At 37.4% G+C, this 20935-nt stretch overlaps 1 protein-coding gene across 2 annotated transcripts in view; it reads left to right on the top strand.

Annotated features, from left to right (window-relative positions):
• Positions 1 to 20935, top strand: part of ZNRF2 (zinc and ring finger 2) — a 1389094-nt gene that overhangs the window by 505738 nt on the left and 862421 nt on the right. For both annotated transcript variants that reach the window (XM_044065030.1, XM_044065029.1), the window contains exon 2: positions 7916 to 8011. In XM_044065030.1, coding sequence (XP_043920965.1) covers positions 7916 to 8011 — 96 coding nt within the window. The remainder of the gene's footprint in view (positions 1 to 7915; positions 8012 to 20935) is intronic.

The following is a 20935-nucleotide window of genomic DNA, read 5'->3' as shown; positions in this document are numbered from 1 at the left end:
GCCCTCAAATTAATGATGGTTAAAATAGTCCAGGGTTTCATCTCGGGTAGTACACATTTTGACCTCCTCGCAAAGGCCCTGTACCAGAAAAGTGTACAAGATAAAGAAAAAAAAAAAACGGAAAGTAAAATAAAACCAAACAAATTTAATACACATACACATTAAACAGTAAGCGCTTTCATCTCTCAATCTAAGACTTCATCAGACTCTATGATGGAGCTAATTACTCTCCAGTTGAAGTCCAGTTGCTGGCCATTTCTAGCTTTCACATAGGTGAAAATCAGTTGCCAGTTTCTTATTCAAAATTGCCTAATGCCTTCTTAAGGGGTGCTTTCCTTTTCTGGCCTCCAGTCAGGGACCCTGTTCCTCCATGAGACATTGCTATTTTTCTTCAAGGCATTGATGAGACCTTCACTTGAACCTGCAGCAACAGTTGGATTGCAATATCTCTGTTGGAAAACATTGTTTCTAGTGGTGGTTACTTCCATACAAAGAGTTTTGGAACTTCATGCCCTTTCTTGTAAATCCCCTTATTTGGTTTTCCACAAGAACAGTGCATCAGTGAAGACCAGTCCTTCCTTTTTCTCCAAGGTGGCCTCAGAATTCTCAGTGAACTGATTCATCAGTCTTCTCGTTTTCTTTCCCCATTTTTCTAATGAGGGAATGGTACATCTCATGGATGTGCATAGACAACTCAGATTTTATTTGCACCACACTAAGAACATTAGAAAGACTGGCCACTTGTTTATTTTCTTCTCCCTAGCAAAATTAGGTAAAGGAGTGTCTAAAGTTGCTCTTTCATGATGGTTGTCTAAGTGCATTTCTTTTGTTTATAAGGAAGAGGGACTATTTCTGCTTGGCAATCCTAAGGCTCATTCTACTAGGTCATTTGCTACTTCAGCTGCCTTTTTCTCAAAAGTTCAAATTGATGCATTTGTGCAACAGCTTATTTGGTCTAATGTTCATTCCTTCATATCTCACAACAAACTGGATTTGCAGTCTAGGTCCAGAGCATCCTTTGGTTCAGCCATCTTCAGGAATATCCTTCCATGAGACCTCCCAAGGTTTATGGTATGTCAGACTCTGTAAAATACATAAACGAGCCAATTTCCTGTTTCATGTCAGACTCTGTACCATATGTTGAGGACAGACCGAAGAGACAACATTGGATATGAAATTATGTATTTACCATAATGATAAATCTGTGTTGTCTGCTTCCATCCTCCTCAACTTCCCTCCCTCCATCCCTTTCCAGATTTCATTTCATATTTCTTTGGTTCTGGAGTGACTGCTCTGATTTATTGACAGCCTGGTCATGTTTGTGTTATTTATTATATTCCAAGAGTTCCTTTGAGCATCTTCAGAAAATATTTTCTTTTTTGGGCAAAGATGTAATTGTCCTTGTTATAGAAAGGGAGCAAAGTTGATCTGAAGTAATTTAGTGCAAGGAGGGGATTATGGGTGAGAGGAGGGACTTGATCCTTGGATCCAGAGTTTGAAAGTGGCCGAAGTCTGATTTGATCTGAACCAAAGTACCATACTCTCAGGAGGATGGAAGCAGACAACATGGATCTATCATTATGGTAGGTGCATAACTTTCATTTATGTTTTGCATAAGTTCTTACCTGTACTTCCTAAGGCACAGTCTATTAAAACTGTGGCTTTTTCTGTCATCTTTTTCAAAAATGCATGGTTAGGCGACATTTGTATATTGCTTCTTTGTCATCATTAACACTAAATATTAGACCTCATGTCTATGTCCTGGTTTTCCTTTGGGGTCATTGTTATCAGGGGTATTAGGACATAAGGTCTACCCATTAGGAAGAGCTTGGAACTCTGTCCTCCAGGTTGCAGTTGATGACTCACTCCTGTCAGTTATGAAAATTATGTATTTAAACAAATTTTGTAGGATTCTTTCTAATGACCTGATCCACCTTGGCCAATATGGTCTTGATGTCTCTTAGGTTTAGATGGGCATTTTACTGCAACTAGCTTAGATCTGGAGAAAGAAGAGAGAGAGAGTAATTGGGTATACTGTGGGATGGGGAAGGTACAAAGCAGCCTTGGAAATTCTAGCATGCTGAGCGATCCTATTGCCAGTGACTTGGATCTTAAAATTTATGGAGGAATGGTCCCAAATTGTTAGTGTAAGTGCATAACTTTTGTTTATGCAAAGTAATTGCTTAAGTAAAAGGTGCTATCATTCTCTTCAGTAGTCTACATAAAAAATGCTCAAATGGTATAGCACTAATCCTCTCACCTTTGTTAGTGAATGTAGTATCTTAAAACTTCGCAAAAATATATATAAATTATGATTATACAGTAAATTATTATATCCTTATAAATTACATTGTCATAAAATATTTCAGTTGAATCGTATATAGCAACTTAAACTTTCACTAGTCTGTATCTACTATGTAGAAAAGCATATTATGCAGCCCATCTAGTTCTAAAGTATATGGATAGGTAGTTACTCCAGAGTGCTGCTTGAATACTATGTAAAAGCATATTGTATAGCTTATCTAGTTATAAAGCATATGAATAGGTACTCCAGTGAGCTGCCTGTAATACTTTATAAAAGCATATTATATAGCTCATTCAGTTCTAAAGCATATGTATAGTTACTGTAGAGAAATGCCTGTAATACTTTGTACCTCACCAGTCTAACTCATTGAATACAGCACTGCTTTCTGAAGCTTTTCAGCAAGCCCCTTGAAACAACCTGAAAAAGTACAGTACGTTCTTAGTAAAAATCACTGGACTAGCAAAGCTGAAGTGTTCAGAAGTGCTTCAGGAAATGTCATTATATTGTTACTCTTACAATTTACTATACAGTGTTCTGTACTTGGTCTGTTAGGCAGTATCTGATCTAATTCTACCTGAAAGACACTTTGCTTGGAATGTACTAGTAGGGGAGCCAAAATAAATGTCATCAATAAAAAAAAAACATGATAGCTGTATTATGTAATGTCTTCCAAGTTGATCTTTTATTTCATTTAGAATAAGTCGGTCATTAAATTCCTTTAGATATAATCTTGGTAAACATGTAGGAATTGTAGGATTATTGCAGTCAAGCTTCTTGAAGGCAGTAGGTTGTAAGCTTGACATTTTAACCTATGAAAAAGACATTTTAATGTAAGTGATACTTGTTAGGCTTCTGTTCTTAATTACCTTTTAATTACATGCCTGTAAATGTTTCAGAGATGTGGACCAGAAAGGACTTATAAGGTGAGGAGCAATTATGTATTCAATCTTCTAACTTAATTTTGAGTTAGCTCTTATATTCATTGAAATACATCTTTGGAATTCAGTTGCAAGCTAATTTGCTCTATCAGTAATGAACTGTACCTACCTGAAAAATCAAAACTCTCTGTTCCTAAATGATAATTCAGTGCTGTGCTATATTTTGAACCATGTTACTGCAAACACCAATGTAAATGTCCATGTAAATTGTACAAAATTCTCTTGTGTGTTTAGTTGTATTGTCTGGCCTCTGTGGTCCAAGTTGTGACTTAAATGGGTCCTTAGACCAGTTCATCTACCAAGTTAATAAATGTTAAATAAATAAATTTAATTCAATTTAATTCATTAAAATTAGTCACTCTTCTGGCAATGCTTATCAATTCAGGAATAACACTTAAGGTAGTAAGGCCTGTCTAGGTGCTAAGAAATTCCTTAATAATAACAACAATAATAATAGAAATGGGAAGGGAGACCATAGATGTGAGTTTTAGTGGACATTAATATAAGGCGTGGACATAATCCTCGTTTAGCAGTGTTGCATGCAAATTATTGCATGCATTGCAGGTGATGGGACCATTTTGGGCACATAGACGAAACTATTCATTTTTATAAAGACACATTTTATTGAACTTGCAAGGCAGCAAACAATAAAATTAATACAAAACAGCAACCACATTTAAAATTACAGCATCTTAAATCCATACAATTTGTTACAACAGTTTCCAGATTTTCTGCAGTATTGGTTCCTTATTGACTCTTTTTTTTTAATTGCATAAAATTTGACCCATGCCAAAATAAAGAAATGTTATTACATTTAGACTTAGCATTGTGGATTAGAATGTTTAAAAATACAATTAAACCATTTCCAGTCTGCATATAATATCTTTAGCTTCTTAAAATTTATAAGGCATTTTGTTATAACACAGCTCCAGCAAATATAAAATGTTTGTGACGTTGCTAGAAAAGAGTGGGCTCAGAAGAGGTGTTAAAATTCCAACTGGTGCTAATCTGTAGCAAGGTAATACACACTTGGATATGTGGTGGCACATCCTAGCCATTGTCTTTAGTTAGAAGTAACTTATTCAAAATTATTATATTTTAAAGATATCTTAGAGATATACTATTAAACTCAAATATAAGGAAGCAGTATATTCATTATTCTAAGAAAGAAACTATTTATTAGGCAAAAAATTAATATTTTAGTACAAAATCACACCCCTTCAACTATTAATCTGGTTGGGTAACCAAGTTGCATTTGTTCAGTGGAAATGGACAGACATTTCCTTCCAGATATTGTACAGCTCTAGTTAAGTAGGCAGACATTAATCTTCCTAAAGTGTATATTAAATGATGCATGAAGAAAAGAGTCAGGCAAACTTGAAACAAAAAAATATATGTAATTACATTTGTCGTACTTATTAAGAGACTGGTTAAAATCCTTATCTTATGGCTTTGACCACTTGTAACCCAACAAAATGGGTCTGTGATGTAAAATACTTACAATTGGGACTGTCAATATGGTATGTTTTCAGTTATGTAAATATACAGTGGATAGAAAAAGTGTTCACACCCCTGTTAAAATGCCAGGTTTTTGTGATATAAAAAAATGAGACTACAGTAAATAATTTCAAAACTTTTCCTACCTTTAATGTGACCTATAACCTGTACAATTCAATTGAAAAACAAACAAATCCGTTGGGGGGGGATATAAAAAATAAAAAAAAATGTACAGTAAGCTGGTTGCACACCCTTAAACTAATACTTTGCTGAAGCACCTTTTTATTTAATTACAGCATTCAGTCTTCTTGGGTACACACCTGCCATCAATTAAAGAGATTCTGATTAACCCCAAATAAAGTTCAGCTGTCCTAGAAGGATTTTCCTGGCATTTACTCAGTTGCCTGCTACAGCAAAAGCCATGGTTCATAGAGAGTTTACAAAGCATCAAAGGGATCTCATCATTGAAAGGTATCAGTCAGGAGAAGGGAACAAAAAAATTTCCACAGCATTGCGAGCACAGTGAAGACAGTCATCAAAAAGTGGAGAAAATTTGGGACAACAATGACGTTGCAAAGAACTGGATGTCCCTCCAAAATTGATGAAAAGACGAGACAAAAACTGGTCAGGGAGGCTGCCAAGAGATCTACAGCAAAACTGAAGGAGCTGCAGGAATTTCTGGCAAGTACTGGTTGTGTACTACATGTGACAACAATCTTCCGTACTCTCCATATGTCTGGAAGGCGGAAGATTTTTCTTACACAGAAAAACATCCTGGCCCAGCTAAAATTTGCAAAACAATGCATCAAGTCTCCCAAAAGCATGTGGGAAAATGTGTTATAGTCTCATGAGACCAAGGTTGAACTTTTGGCCACAATTTCAAAAGGTATGTTTGGTGCAAAAACAACACTTCCCATCACCAAAAGAACACCATCCCTACAGTGAAGCATGGTGGTGGCAGTATCATGCTTTGGGGTTGCTTTTCTTCAGCTGGAATTGGGACTTCAGTCAAGGTGGAATGGATTATGAACAGTTCCAATTACCAGTCACTTCTGGCTCAAAACCTTCAGGCATCTACTAGAAAGCTGAAGATGAAGAGGAATTTCACTTTTCAACATGGCAATGACCACAAGCATACATCCAAATCAACAAAAGAATGGCTTCACCAGAAGAAAATTAAAGTTTTGGAATGGCCCAGCCAGACCCCAGACCTAAATTCAATAGAAAATCTGTGGGGTGACCTGAAGAGGGCTGTGCACAAGAGATGCCCTCACAATCTGACAGATTTGGAGTGCTTTTGCAAGGAAGAGTGGGTCAATATTGCCAAGTCAAGATGTGCCATGCTGATACTCCTACCCAAGAAGACTGAATGCTGTAATTAAATCAAAAGGTGCTTCAACAAAGTATTAGTTTAAAGGGTGTGCACACTTATGCAACCTGCTTATTGTACATTTTGTATTTTTTATATTTTGCCCCTAAAAGATTTGTTTGTTTTTCAATTGAATTGTACAGGTTATAGGTCACATTAAAGGTGGGAAAAGTTTTGAAATGATTTATTGTGGTCTCATTTTTTTATATCACAAAAACCTGGCATTTTAACAGGGGTGTATATACTTTTTATATCCACTGTATGTCATAAATGATAACTTAATAACAAAGCTTCTTGTTAAAAAAAAAAAAAAAAAGAACAGGAAGTGGGATCTTTAGAAAAGGGAAGGAGCAACATGCATAGAAATAAATTGGAATTTTGGGAACAATACATGCAGAATTGTGATCTGGAGGAGGAGTGAGGTTTAAGGCAAGGCAGAAATTGAGCAATTTATGTAATATTGGACTGATGATAGTTCTAAATAAAGAACACTTGTGATGTATAATGTATATAACTAGAAACATGGTTTGTTTTCTTTTATATTAATGCCTGTTTACCTATGTGGAAAGTGATAATTTAATAAAGATGTTAAAAAAATCCTGCTTCCCACCTGGAAACCTAACTAGTTGTCCTACTTCTCTGGCTGATACCACAATAACCTACTACATGTGGTGTTTTAGTCCATTTTTCAAGTCAAAGACATACTTGCTTCAGTGTCCTGAAACAGGCATTTCTTTTGTGCATTTTGTTGTTTGTTGTTGTTGTTCTTTCGCCTTTTCGCGGTTAGGGGTCGCCACAGCGGAACTCCGGTCCGCTAATGATTGGCAGTAGATTTTTACGGTGCCGAGGTGCCAGCTCAATGCCCAACCTTCAACAAAGGCACGCCCATTTATGCATGTCTTTCGAATGCCACTCGACCACAGGGACGACATGCAGACTCCACACAGAAGGCGCTCCAGCCGAGAATCGAACGGGAGGACCTCTTGCTGTGAGGCGAAAATGCTACCGCTGCACCACTGCGGCTTTTTATATATTGTAATATATTAACTTGGTTACACCATTGTACTCCTTTCTCTTAGAATTAAATTAGGTTCTTCTGTAAATATGCTGTTTTATTTTGTTCTTTGGACAAAGCTGACTGAGCTGATTTCCTTCAGTGGTATGTCGGGCAATGGGAAACTAAGGGTACCTCTTGAGGCTGAATATTCCTATTTATTCATTGTTTTGTTGATGTTATAACTATGTGCACTTTTATGGATTGCATTTAAGTGGCATGATTCTAGGGCTACTACCTACTCATTGAATTGCTGCATAGGGAATCATTTATAATGTGCAATAATGTAATCTTGACTGGGTTTATGTTGTAGTTGCATATAAAAACTAAAAAAAAACTTTTTTCAGTATTGGATGACTGTGCTATACAATGTAGAAGAATTACTCCTAAGCATGAGGAAAATTATCTCTGTTTCTGTGTGTGTGTGGGGGGGTCTTTTCTCATAATAATCCTATGCAGCTGTTTGCAATGTCTCTAGCTAGCAATGTCTAGCAAGTTTATGTTTTATGTTCAGATAGGAAATGGAAAAAAAAACACTTTTGAAAGTTCTAGTAGTACTGTAAGATGGATGCAATAGCTAGTCTGATTGCAGATAAATGATGCAAAAGTGTAAATGTTTTAAGTTTTGTTGCTTAAAAAAAAATCACTTGAAAACAAAAAATGTTACAACTTAAAATGTTACGTATTTTTTTCTCTGAAATAATTCAGTTTGATATTGTCTGGCTGATGTTCATTTTTTAACATTTTTATAGGATTCAAGTGTCCTGTATGCTCGAAATTTATCTCTTCAGATGAGATGGATTTGCACCTCGTAATGTGTTTAACAAAGCCAAGAATAACTTATAATGGTAAGGATTTTTGTACTCAAATAGTACTAGACTGTTCCATGCATTTTCTAGCCATGTTGTAGTCCTTCAGTGTGCTGCTCTAATTTCTTATCACTGCTTCTTTATGAGAAACATGAATGCTGCATCTTCTTCTGGAAAGTGTTTTTGTAACGCTTTAACTATGGTCTGCATCAGCAGAGTTTTCTCTAAATGATTTAATATAATTGCTATAGATTTACATCACACAGATGTTTTCTTTTTTTTCTCTCATATTCTGAGATAATTGGTCAGTGGCACTATGGTCCTAAGTCACTCCTAGTAAAAAATAAGAGCTGCTTTTTTTCCATTGGAGTAGCAGAATAATTTGATATTGCCATATTTATTCTCAAAGCACAACTATGTTAAGCAGACATACCCTAGCAGAATCTTCAGCTTGGTAGTAACCCTGCATTTGTACAATTTGTTGTTCTCATTTGCAGTGGAAGCAGCATATAGCTATACCATTCTGTCATGATAGCATAGGTAAAAGTAGATGTCAAAATAGAAGTAATTCCACTGCACCCTTCTATTGTGATCAATTACATAAAAGTGGATGGGAGAAACTCCTTAACAAGGTCTGGTCTGTCTTGATGGACATAATGTTATACAGCTGTCGGTATGAATTTGTATGTATAGGGGTGTGTGTGTGTGTATGAATGTATGTATCAATTATCTCTCTCTCTCTCTATATATATATATATATATATATATATATATATATGTATATATATATATGTATGTCTGTGTGTCTGGGTATGTATATATGTATGTATATTTTATATATAATATATATATATTTAGAGAGAGTGATATAATTATATGTAATATAATCATTGATAAATACATTTAGTTCAACATCTAAGCAATGTTTTACTTAATGGAAATACCACAAATGGGTAAAATTCCTTAGATCATTACATTTGATGACATAATTTTCAAGAAATCAATTGTAGTATAACTTGGGAGATGATACAAATTCTAGTAATGTTTACATCCATCTTAACATATTTACAGTGGATATAAAAAGTTTACACACCCCTGTTAAAATGACAGGTTTTTGTGATATAAAAAAATGAAACCACAATAAATCATTTCACAACTTTTCCCACTTTCAATGTGACCTATAACCTGTAGAAATCAACTGAAAAACAAATATGTTAGGGGAAAAAATACGAAAAAATAAAAATGTACAATAAGCTGGTTGAATAAGTGTGCACACCCTTAAACTAATACTTTGTTGAAGCACTTTTTAATAATAATTATATAACAGAGATTCTGTCAAGAGTAATAGATGATTGACAACTAGCTTAAGTTTATGCTTTCCTGACTTAATGAACCTCTATGTAGTGTTATCTTTAGATATATTTTCAGGACAGAATGTGAAACTTCAGTAGTCCCAAGCTGATACAGCTGACAGTATCTTAGTGATTTTATCTCTTATACATGTTTGTCATTCTTTTGCTTCCCCCTTCCTGTCTTTGTACTCCATACAGATTCCCTAATTTTTTCAGAGGGCGATGCTGTGACTGACTGGCTGAGACTAGTTAAGCATTCATTTCTAAATTTTACTAGTCAAGCATTTCAAAATTCTTACAGAAATGTGAAAGTTGGTGAAATATTAAACTGCTTTCATTCTAAACCTTTCTTGACGACATGCTAAATTATTTCTTAGATCTACTCTGTCCTTATTGTTTTTTTATGTTTGAAAATCTGTTTAATGCATTGCTTTTGAGTATGTTGCTCTAAACAGTGGCCTATTCTATCAGAAAATAAACGATCACTGCTTTTTAAGAAGTCCAGAAGCTCTAAGTTGTATATGTGCCAGTTACAGCATTACAAAGATGGCATGATAAAATATTCCTAGAATACTTAGCAACCAGTAGGCTGAAATGTGAATACTGAGTTGATGTAATGAGGTTCATAGCTGGTTTAATTTAAGGGATCAAGGTTAATTTATGAGGGGCACTGTACTTGTCATGCACCATGTGATATGTACCTCTGTGGGCACTGTTTTATAGCTGTACTTTCTCTGGCATTGAAATTAAATGCTGTCGTAAAGCCACATATCACTACACCCGCAAGATTATTTTAACAATTCTGTGCCATTCATAACACTGGATAATATTTGGCAAGCTCTGTCCTTTGCAGACCAGTGCTGCCTGTCATCCTTAACTTTTATTTAGTATTTTCTTTATAGCTGTACATCTGATGGATGATAATTTATGGGCCTGTATTATGTAGCTTAATTTGACTCCTTTTTAAATAAGGCTGCTACCTCAGTATTTTATATTGTTTTGAGAGAGTCTGTGTTTAATTTATTTATTTGTTTAGTTCTGTTTGTTGACTGGGCAAAAAATACTTTTCAGTGGAGGCCCGAGGAGAAAAACGACACATAAAAATGATTCAATGTCATACATTACTCAAAGAATAAAAGTCACACCATATAACAATTGCATTAGAGAGGCATAGGATTAAACAAAAACTTTTAATAAATTACATGAACAAAATTAAAATCCTGCAATATTCTGTATCCATTCTTAACAAATGTACATTTGTTGATTCTGTTCTTTCTGTTCAGTATGCCATGCTAGACTGCCCTCTACAAACCGTAATGGCCATTTTTTGTTTTATCTGCTTTCAACAATGTTCTGAGTTTTAAATTTACAACCTGAACTTCTAAAGGTAATTAATCTGATGGTGTGTTTTGATTCTGGTGAAGAGTTTAAGTACGAATTAACTGTTTAGATGCCATTGTTACCATACTGCAGTCAGCATTTTGTCTGGTACCAAGATACGAGTTGGTATGCTGCGACACTTGATGTATCTGCTTACTGCTGCCTTCTGTACTTGTCCAGGTCCAGAGCTGATTTTGTCCCAGTGGGACTATTAGTGTCTGTCAATCATTCCTGGATGAATGGATCTTTAATCCTGGCATTCTTAAAATTTGTAGGATTTATGGCTTCTGTAGATGAAGAATTACATTGTTTTTTTTGTCTCCAGTGATGGATCGCTGAAGTTACTTAAGATTTGACTGTGTTTCTGCTGTGAAGTTGGAATCTTAGTTTGTGATTAGACGTTTTATTGTCAGAAGATTATTTTTAACTGTGACAAACCTGTTTGTTATACTAATAGGCACCATTACTTATGCTGAACTGAAATCTAGTTCCTGCAGCCTATTATTAGATGTTAAGCAATGGACATGCTTTTTGGGACTGCTAGTTTGGAGTTACATTTTTTAAATACTTGTGTTGTTTTTAAATCGTAATATTTTGAATGTTTTGTATACATCTTTACCTACAGAGAGGTGTGTTTTTTCAAATAATTTACTTTGCAGTTTTTATTTTTTTTTATCATTACTTTGCATTTTCATTGTTTGTAAATAGTCCTTAGGAAATACGCAGTCTAAAAAAGTTGAACTTGAGCTTACTGAAAGTTCACATATGATATCTTCTCATTTTATTAAGTCAGTCTGGTGGTACCCCACCAGACCATATGCCTTATCTTGTCCCCCATGCCCACGAGTTTCATATCAATTTAGTTGAGACATCACTGTTAGTCTGTTTTTCCTCCGATTATTTCTACTGTTACTGCTGTTGTTCTTCTTGTTTAGGTACTCTTTCTTGTTTTACTAATATAATTCTTACTCAGAATACTCATTATATACCACAGTTTACTCTCTGGTATCACTCACTCACATCTCCAAAATCACCACTTCTTATTTCTTGCATTCTGTTCTTTTTCTGTCTTGGATGTTTTGTGTTTTGTGTTACACGTGTTCAGTTTTTATATTGGCATTGGCTAGTTTGAGGACCAAATCTATTTCACTTCTAGCGGTTGCATATGCATACATATCTTCCTTGCCACGCTTCACCATCTTCAAAAATGCTTTCCTCTTATTTTTCTATAATCTTTAACCAAAATATTTATCAGTATGGGCCAACATATACAACTTGTCGATCTTCATCATACATGACTTCATCAATTTGATAACAGATTAAATATTCATCTTTAATGAAATTTCTTTATCCAAAGATTACGGTTTTAACCTTATGATGCATTTTTGAGCTGTCCAGTTTAGTCAGGCCAAGCACTATATTCTTTTATACATGCTATTACACTTTATTTCTTGAATATTATCATTTACCAGATTGCTCTTTGGGTGGATCATAACTTTTGGTTTTGCACACATTATATGTCCATTTTCCCAACCAGAATTTCTTGAGTAATAGCAACGAACCAGCACAAGTCTCATACTTGTTTAGATGCTGAAATAGGTGGCGTGAGGCTTTATTGTATGTCTCACATTCTTGCCGTTTCAGTTGCAGTACAATGTGCATAATCACACTGTGCAAAACAAAATACCCGTCTTTATGGTTCATTCTTCAGATTCTGATATAAAAGATCATTAGAGGACACTTGGTTATGGTGATCAGCTCATTTGGTAAAAGCATTGCATTTGTAGTGAAGCGAAGCAGACAGATTATGAATTGTGGCTAAAGCTAGGGATTTAATTCGTAATGAAATATAAGGTGATATGGTTACATGCACTAAATGTTAGTAATATGTTTCATTGATCAAACTGACTGAAAATTGTCTTCCTCTGATATATTTATGGATGTTTATATCTTCAAAAGGCAAAACATCAAATGGCAGTTTATGGAAGATTCTAAGTTTCTGTCTGCATTCTTATTTTTAATCTCATTGCAAAACTGAAAATGACTTGACTAGTTATATTCTAAAATGAGGCAGTTAATATAGCCAGAGATATCTCAGAACAGATAATGACGCATTCCAACACCTGTAATAAATAAAGCAGCATTCTGTATCGCTGTACTGAACCCCCTGCCTCTTCTTTGACTGGCTTCTCTTCCTAGTAGCAGTTGTTTGGTTTGGCTTCTTATCTGTTTTGAAAGCTACATATTTTATGGTGGTGAAGTACAAGTAACATTTCAAGAATTTAGTCACTTGGCAAGGATTAATCATTGATCTTACACAATCCAGTCCTCACACTGCAACACTTGGACTGGTGTCCTTTTACCGGCATCCATTTGGAATTGCCATTCTACAGTATCATATCTTCACAGCTCAAGTCACAGTTAGTACATGAAGTCAAATACTTGTCTTTTGAGAGGATAAGTGTCTAGTTTTTTCAGAGTTTGTAGAATTAAAATTGTTTCCTGCAGTTTCTATTCTTCCAAGATATGTTCTTCCTTAAAATAATTAAAATAGTTGGTACTTTTCCATTATCGGGGTAACATTTGCAATGAGAAGAATGTAGAATCCCTTTGGGCCCAACTAATATTTTCTTGCGCTTTATCCCATGCAGGTATCAGTTTATCATATTCCATATTATATAAAAGTTTTCATTATTTGTGCTACCGCATACATTTAACAATTTTTTCTTAGAAAATGCATATTAATGCAACTCCTTTCATGCCGTCAATTTTTCAAAGGAATCCTGCCAATATATTGGAAGTGTCATTGATATGGTGTATTTACCTCTGATTATTTTTTTACTTTGCACTCGATTTAGCTCTGATTATTTTTTGACTTTGTACTCCATTTTACAGAAAATTGCCTCAAAGCTATGACGCATTTGATTGGGTTCACCTTACAAACCCAACAGAAAATATTATTAGTAACATCCTGTTTTCATCACCAAACCGGGATGTACTACGTCACACAACGTGGAAAAAAATACTATGGGCCAAAACAGGGACACTTTTACAAATGCGTGGTGTAACACGTTCAAGTAGGAAGCTCGCAGCCCAAATACAAGTTGCTATGACAATTTCTTAAGCCAACTTGATATGATTCAGCATTATTTAAAATAAGTAAAAAACGTAAACATGAATATCCTCAGTGTGAAACCCGGACAAGAGAACCTGGTCTTTTGTAAACTCAGTTCTTCAATATTGTTTGGTAAGCTGTGAAACACACATATTTTATATATTTATACAAATGCATATTATTTGTTTATTCTGTAATGCCGATTTTTTAAAAAGTATTCAGCCCCCGAGGCCAAAACAGCTGTTGCCCTGTTAACGGAAAAGTACCAATTTTTTTTATACCTTTAATCTTTTGCCTCCCCAATTCCCACCTAATTCAGCCATTGTTCACTTTGAGTTTACTTTCTCCAGTTCATTTCTTTCGCACATTGTAATTTTTTAAGGATTGTGGTGGTTCTTTGTATAATACATCAAATAGTGTGCTCCCACTATCTAACTGAATAGTCTGCTACTTTTCCTTTTTTGCCTTGACAGCAATTGTTTCTTGATTGCTCATTTACTGTTTACCAAATGTTTACTTGCTGAACTATTGAATCTGCATTCAGTATACCAGTTTGTCTTGAGAGCGTAGAGTAAATATATGCCCCAAGCTTTACAGAGTGCACTCTGTGTAACCACAACCCCCCCCCCCCGACACATATAAACAGAGCATTGTGTGCCTGGGGGGAGGATCAATTTATAGCAGACTGTTATACTTGTAAAGAATCAGAAGAAAGTCCATTCTTGCATGAAAGAAAACGTTGCTCCTGAAAGGGCTTTTATAGGTAGAGTCTATAAAAGGTGATATAAAAAAGGGGAAAAAAGAGAATGGAAGAGAAGAGGAAATATGCCCTCTATTCCAAAACTTCCTAGAGTGGAACCTCAGATCTGAACCAAACTATTCATATTGACAAGTCTGTCATGCCAACATCTACTTCCCATACAAGGGTGGCTCATTTGGAACTGTCTTTGGTGTCAGACATTGGAGAGCTTCTCCTCTGGGAAGGAGTTGTGCAGATGTTTGCAATTCACCCTCATCTGCTGTGAATCCCTCCAGATGGTGTGCACCCCTCATCCAACATCGACTTGGATAAAAAAAAAAATAACAGTCTTGATCAAGGCTCATTTGGAGCTCAGTGTCATCTCAGCCCCCACCGGCTGTAGAGTGACCAGAGAAGTTCCCATTCCCTCTAGGTCTACTGCTTCTACACTGGGCCCAATTTTGGTAATAGGAATATCAGAGGCAATTCCAGGTACTGTAATGATTCCTTTAGCACTGGTTGTGGAAACCTATCAATGAGCACCAACATCTTTTACTGCAGTGACCTTGATACCAAGGCCCTTGCTGCCATGAGGTTATCAATATCAACAAGCTGGTACAGTGGATAGCACCAACCCCATCAGTGCCATTCACTGTATTGGCATAAAGCTTTGATGCAAAAATTTATCTCCATGACTGGCTCAAAGCTGGAGGATGCTAATGCAGTTGTTTTGACATCAACCTTGGTGTCAACTTTAAAAGTAGCCCCAACTCCATTGGTGTTATTTTCTTTCCTCACCAGTCATTGAGGATAGCCCATTGAAACAAAAGATACCCACATGGTGAGCAGTGTTGAAACAGGCACCTGCCATTTTCTCTACAAACCAAGACACAATCCATCCTGGAATCATGAGCTGATCAACATTATCTCAGAAGGACCTTATACTAACAAGCGTCACCGGACCCTGCAGGTCTAGGGAAGAGTATTCTCCCAAGACCTCAGATGATTCAGCCCAAATATGTTCTGAGTAAGAGGATATGCAAGAAGATACAAAACTCCCCAGCAGAGTCCTCCATCCCAGGCATGCATCTTTGAAGAAGGTGAAGCTTCCCCCAGTGCCCTCCAGAAGAGAAGTCCTAGAAATGATGTGCCAGTAGAGATCTTTGCCCTACAACATCATCTCTCCAGAGGATACGATTATATGAGGAGGCTTTTAAGTCTACCTGTCCTATAGCTTGAGTGGTCCTTTTTCACAAAAATGTGAAAAATTTCTCATGCAGAGCGTATGGTGGAATCCTGGAATGGCTGACAGAATTCTCTGGAATCCCAACAGGACTTGCTGGGTTGCCATTCTGCCAGGCAACACTGGTGTAAAGAATCCCTTATAGACTCATCATTGTGGCAGATGCCACCAAAAGGAAGTCTCCAGAGGAAGCACAAGTGATGCTTCCCCAGTTAAGGGTTCCAGTGCCAGGAATCACCTAGGGAAAGGAGTATATGCGTCAAGTAGTTTTTCCATTAGCTTCCTAAATTACTTGATGCACGTGATTAGGTTTCAGAGTGACTTATGAGACAAAACTCTAAATTCTGGGAAAAGTTGACTCTTAGTGGCAAACTCGCACTGCACTATGAGAAAATTCTCTGTCAAAAATGCTGTGCAAAAAAACGCATTCTGTCAGAACTGCTATGGTAACCCACCATGGTGACAATACTTAAGATTTGTTAGTTCGTTACACCCAATCATTTAAAAAAATGCAGACAACTCTTGCCTCCTGCAACAATGTGACGTTGGTGTAGCTAGAATGGGGCAAATGGTGCAGCTGCTTCAGGTGCAAGATGTCAGAAGCTGGGATTTACTGTACCAGCATTTCATTTCCAATTGCATGCAGCATTTTCCAAATCATTTTAGGGCTCCCTGTGTGGTCCAATGTATTACCAGTATTCTGAAATAAATACCAGTGCTGAATTTTCAGTTGGCGCTTAACTCAGAACTCCGTTAACTGTAGCAAACCACTTGTACAGCATTTTTGACAGACAGCAATTTCTCATAGAATGTTGTTATTTTGCTTTGGTGTTGTTACAAAGATGCAATGAAATAACTTATTTTTGGTGTTTTAATGTGGAGTTTTAAGTGCCACTTTACAGTGGCACAATGCTACTTAACTGTTATGTATCTTGCTAATATGGCTAGTTACCATAGCATTTTAGATAAAAAGCATATTTTGATAAAGATCAATTTCTGATAGTTCAATGCATTTTTTTTCTTTCTGTGTTTTAAGATGTTTAAGTTAACTAAGATTTAATGTAAAACCTATTTTAGAGCTTTGTTTTGGACTTAATTTTAAGTTACACTGAGCAGTAGTTGAGTAGTAGATGACCTTTTGTAGTATTCTGACAAGCCAAAAAAATGCATCATGTCTTCCCAGTTTGATTGCTTGCCGTTAGGTCTGCTTTGATTAGTAATAGAAAGAAAGCACATTTTATGTAGAACATCTTTTTAAATAAAGCATCTTCTGATAGCACAGTATCATTTTGCTTTCTGTATTGTAAGGGAAAGGAACATTTATGCTTTTATAAATTTACATGTAAAATACTATATCATAATAAAAGTAAAACTGAACTGTGTCTTCCTTGTCTTTCTGGCGGGTGAAACTTTCTAAGCTGCTTAGAGTCCACCCCTGTATGTGCAATGGGTGTCCTTTTTTCCCCAGATATTTCCTTTGCTTTTTGGATTGATCAAGGAAAATGGCCCTAGGATGCATGCACTGCTTTTGTGATGCATTTTGCTACTTAAATAAAGCTTTTTGTTTCTCTTTGCCTTTCTACTCAGCTGTTAATTGCTATTCTCAAAAATATGGCTTTTTTTTGTCAAAAAAGCACTTTATTTTCTGTCAGTTTGAACCATTGCTTGCTTCTAATGTTAAACACATCCAGTAAGTATTTTTAGATGTGCCTGTGGCAGGAATATCCACTGACAAACATAGACATTCTTCTATTGTTTGAGGAAATTTCCAGATGTCCTTCAAGGATGCATCTGCAGTCATAACATATGGGTTGTCCTGCCTCAGGCAGCCCTCGGTCGGCCGGATTCCAAAGTCTGGGTCTGGCCTCGGCTGATGTCGCACTTCACCCGACGTCATAGCTCCTGGGGTATAAAGGCATCAGCCGACGCCATTTTCCTCAGTCTTTCTTGCCGCGCGGTGCCCGAAGCAGAAGCTGTTCGCAAGTGCCGGTCGGTCAGATCCAGAGATTTCAGCTACCGAAGACTTCTAAAAAAGCTAAGTACCCCGTTGGGGACTCTTTCTTGCCTCAGCCGATGTCAGACAAAGTAAATAATTGTTTAACTTGTGGGAAACAAATACCTCATAAGGATTTCCACTCTTACTGCCTTCCTTGCTTAGGCCCAGACCACGTCGTATCAGCTTGTTTAGCCTGTGCTTCCTTCAACCGACGGACACTTAGACGTCGGTCGGAGTTTGCAGAAGAGTTTTTTGGTCCCGCTTTTGCATATAAAATGCCGTCGGAGACTCCGACTACACATTTAGCTAAAAAACGCAAGGAAAAGGACCGACACTCGCGACCCGCGGTTTCGGCTGAAACCACGGTTAGGCCTACCGCGAGTGTCTCGGTTTCGGCTGAAACCGAGTCCTCGGTTCTTCCTTCGGCCGCAAGCATGCCTCCGACAACCGAGGCCACATCTTTGTTACAAAGATGCAATGAAATAACTTATTTTTGGTGTTTTAATGTGGAGTTTTAAGTGCCACTTTACAGTGGCACAATGCTACTTAACTGTTATGTATCTTGCTAATATGGCTAGTTACCATAGCATTTTAGATAAAAAGCATATTTTGATAAAGATCAATTTCTGATAGTCCAATGCATTTTTTTTCTTTCTGTGTTTTAAGATGTTTAAGTTAACTAAGATTTAATGTAAAACCTATTTTAGAGCTTTGTTTTGGACTTAATTTTAAGTTACACTGAGCAGTAGTTGAGTAGTAGATGACCTTTTGTAGTATTCTGACAAGCCAAAAAAATGCATCATGTCTTCCCAGTTTGATTGCTTGCCGTTAGGTTTGCTTTGATTAGTAATAGAAAGAAAGCACATTTTATGTAGAACATCTTTTTTAAATAAAGCATCTTCTGATAGCACAGTATCATTTTGCTTTCTGTATTGTAAGGGAAAGGAATATTTATGCTTTTATAAATTTACATGTAAAATACTATATCATAATAAAAGTAAAACTGAACTGTGTCTTCCTTGTCTTTCTGGTGGGTGAAACTTTCTAAGCTGCTTAGAGTCCACCCCTGTATGTGCAATGGGTGTCCTTTTTTCCCCAGATATTTCCTTTGCTTTTTGGATTGATCAAGGAAAATGGCCCTAGGATGCATGCACTGCTTTTGTGATGCATTTTGCTACTTAAATAAAGCTTTTTGTTTCTCTTTGCCTTTCTACTCAGCTGTTAATTGCTATTCTCAAAAATATGGCTTTTTTTTGTCAAAAAAGCACTTTATTTTCTGTCAGTTTGAACCATTGCTTGCTTCTAATGTTAAACACATCCAGTAAGTATTTTTAGATGTGCCTGTGGCAGGAATATCCACTGACAAACATAGACATTCTTCTATTGTTTGAGGAAATTTCCAGATGTCCTTCAAGGATGCATCTGCAGTCATAACATATGGGTTGTCCTGCCTCAGGCAGCCCTCGGTCGGCCGGATTCCAAAGTCTGGGTCTGGCCTCGGCTGATGTCGCACTTCACCCGACGTCATAGCTCCTGGGGTATAAAGGCATCAGCCGACGCCATTTTCCTCAGTCTTTCTTGCCGCGCGGTGCCCAGCTGTTCGCAAGTGCCGGTCGGTCAGATCCAGAGATTTCTACTACCGAAGACTTCTAAAAGCTAAGTACCCGTTGGGGACTCTTTCTTGCCTCAGCCGATGTCAGACAAAGTAAATAATTGTTTAACTTGTGGGAAACAAATACCTCATAAGGATTTCCACTCTTACTGCCTTCCTTGCTTAGGCCCAGACCACGACGTATCAGCTTGTTTAGCCTGTGCTTCCTTCAACCGACGGACACTTAGACGTCGGTCGGAGTTTGCAGAAGAGTTTTTTGGTCCCGCTTTTGCATATAAAATGCCGTCGGAGACTCAGACTACACATTTAGCTAAAAAACGCAAGGAAAAGGACCGACACTCGCGACCCGTGGTTTCGGCTGAAACCACGGTTAGGCCTACCGCGAGTGTCTCGGTTTCGGCTGAAACCGAGTCCTCGGTTCTTCCTTCGGCCGCAAGCATGCCTCCGACAACCGAGGCCACAGAAGCCCCGGCTGAGTCGGCTACAGAAATTCCTACCGAAGAAGCAGGCACACTAGAATTGTCCGACACCATTCCATTGGACATTTCTACTCCTGCACGTGGGGCAGCTAGACCCCCTGCTTCTATGTCTATTAAGGCCTTCTCCAGGGCTAAAGCAGCTAAACTTTCCAAGGCCTTACCTACAAAAGCTCCCCCTCACAGACCTTCCTCAAGTTCTCAGATTCTCAGCCTTGCTGAGGACCTTATTTCTTTGATCAGGGATCCCAACCTCACCCAGACAGGGCCTCACAACCCCCTCCTGAAAAAAGGCCTAGGACTGAACCCCCTGAACCTCTCTCCTCTGACTATTCCTCGGATGGATCAGATTTATCAGACCATCAGGAAGGACCATACTCACCTTATGAGGATTCGGATGCAGAAGACTCCATTCCTTCTGCCTCCCCCCCCAGAAGAATTTTCATTTGGGGAAAATCTACATTCAATGAGGGAACATTTCCAATGGCAGGGTCAGGATTTTTCTGATTCTAGGAAAAGGCTAAGGACTTTTTTACACTTACCACAGCATAGGCCTTTAGCCATACCACCTGTACTATCAGTTGTTGATGATGCATACAATGATGCCAGTTCAGCCCCTGATTCTCTTTCCCCGGCCCCTGCCAAACCTGACAGATATTACAGGGTCCCGGATTCTTACTTCCACTTGTACAAGGCCCACGCTGCAGACCCAGAAACCATTTCTCTGGGCCCTAAGGGTGTTGCAGCTGCCTCTGCCAAACACCCCCTACCCTCTGAAAAAGAATCAAGAGCATTAGAGAGATGGGGTAAAAAGGTTTATACATCTGCTACTCTTTCTGCCAGGGCTTTAAACTGTCAATTTCACATGATACAGTACCAGGAATCTTTGTTAGATCAGCTGAATAAAAAGCTTTCCTCTCCTGAACCTTTAGACCGTAAGTCCCTTCAGGAGTTGGTACACAATTCTCAGCAGGTTAGTAATCATTTTTTAAAATGTGGCTATGATGCACTGGAGGCTTCATTTAGATCAGCTATGACTGGAGCAGTGAT

The sequence above is a fragment of the Protopterus annectens genome, chromosome 3.part0 (assembly GCF_019279795.1).
Source record: "Protopterus annectens isolate FY-2018-M chromosome 3.part0, PAN1.0, whole genome shotgun sequence".
NCBI classification, from domain to species: domain Eukaryota; kingdom Metazoa; phylum Chordata; order Ceratodontiformes; family Protopteridae; genus Protopterus; species Protopterus annectens.
This window is presented reverse-complemented; position numbering and strand designations above follow the sequence as displayed.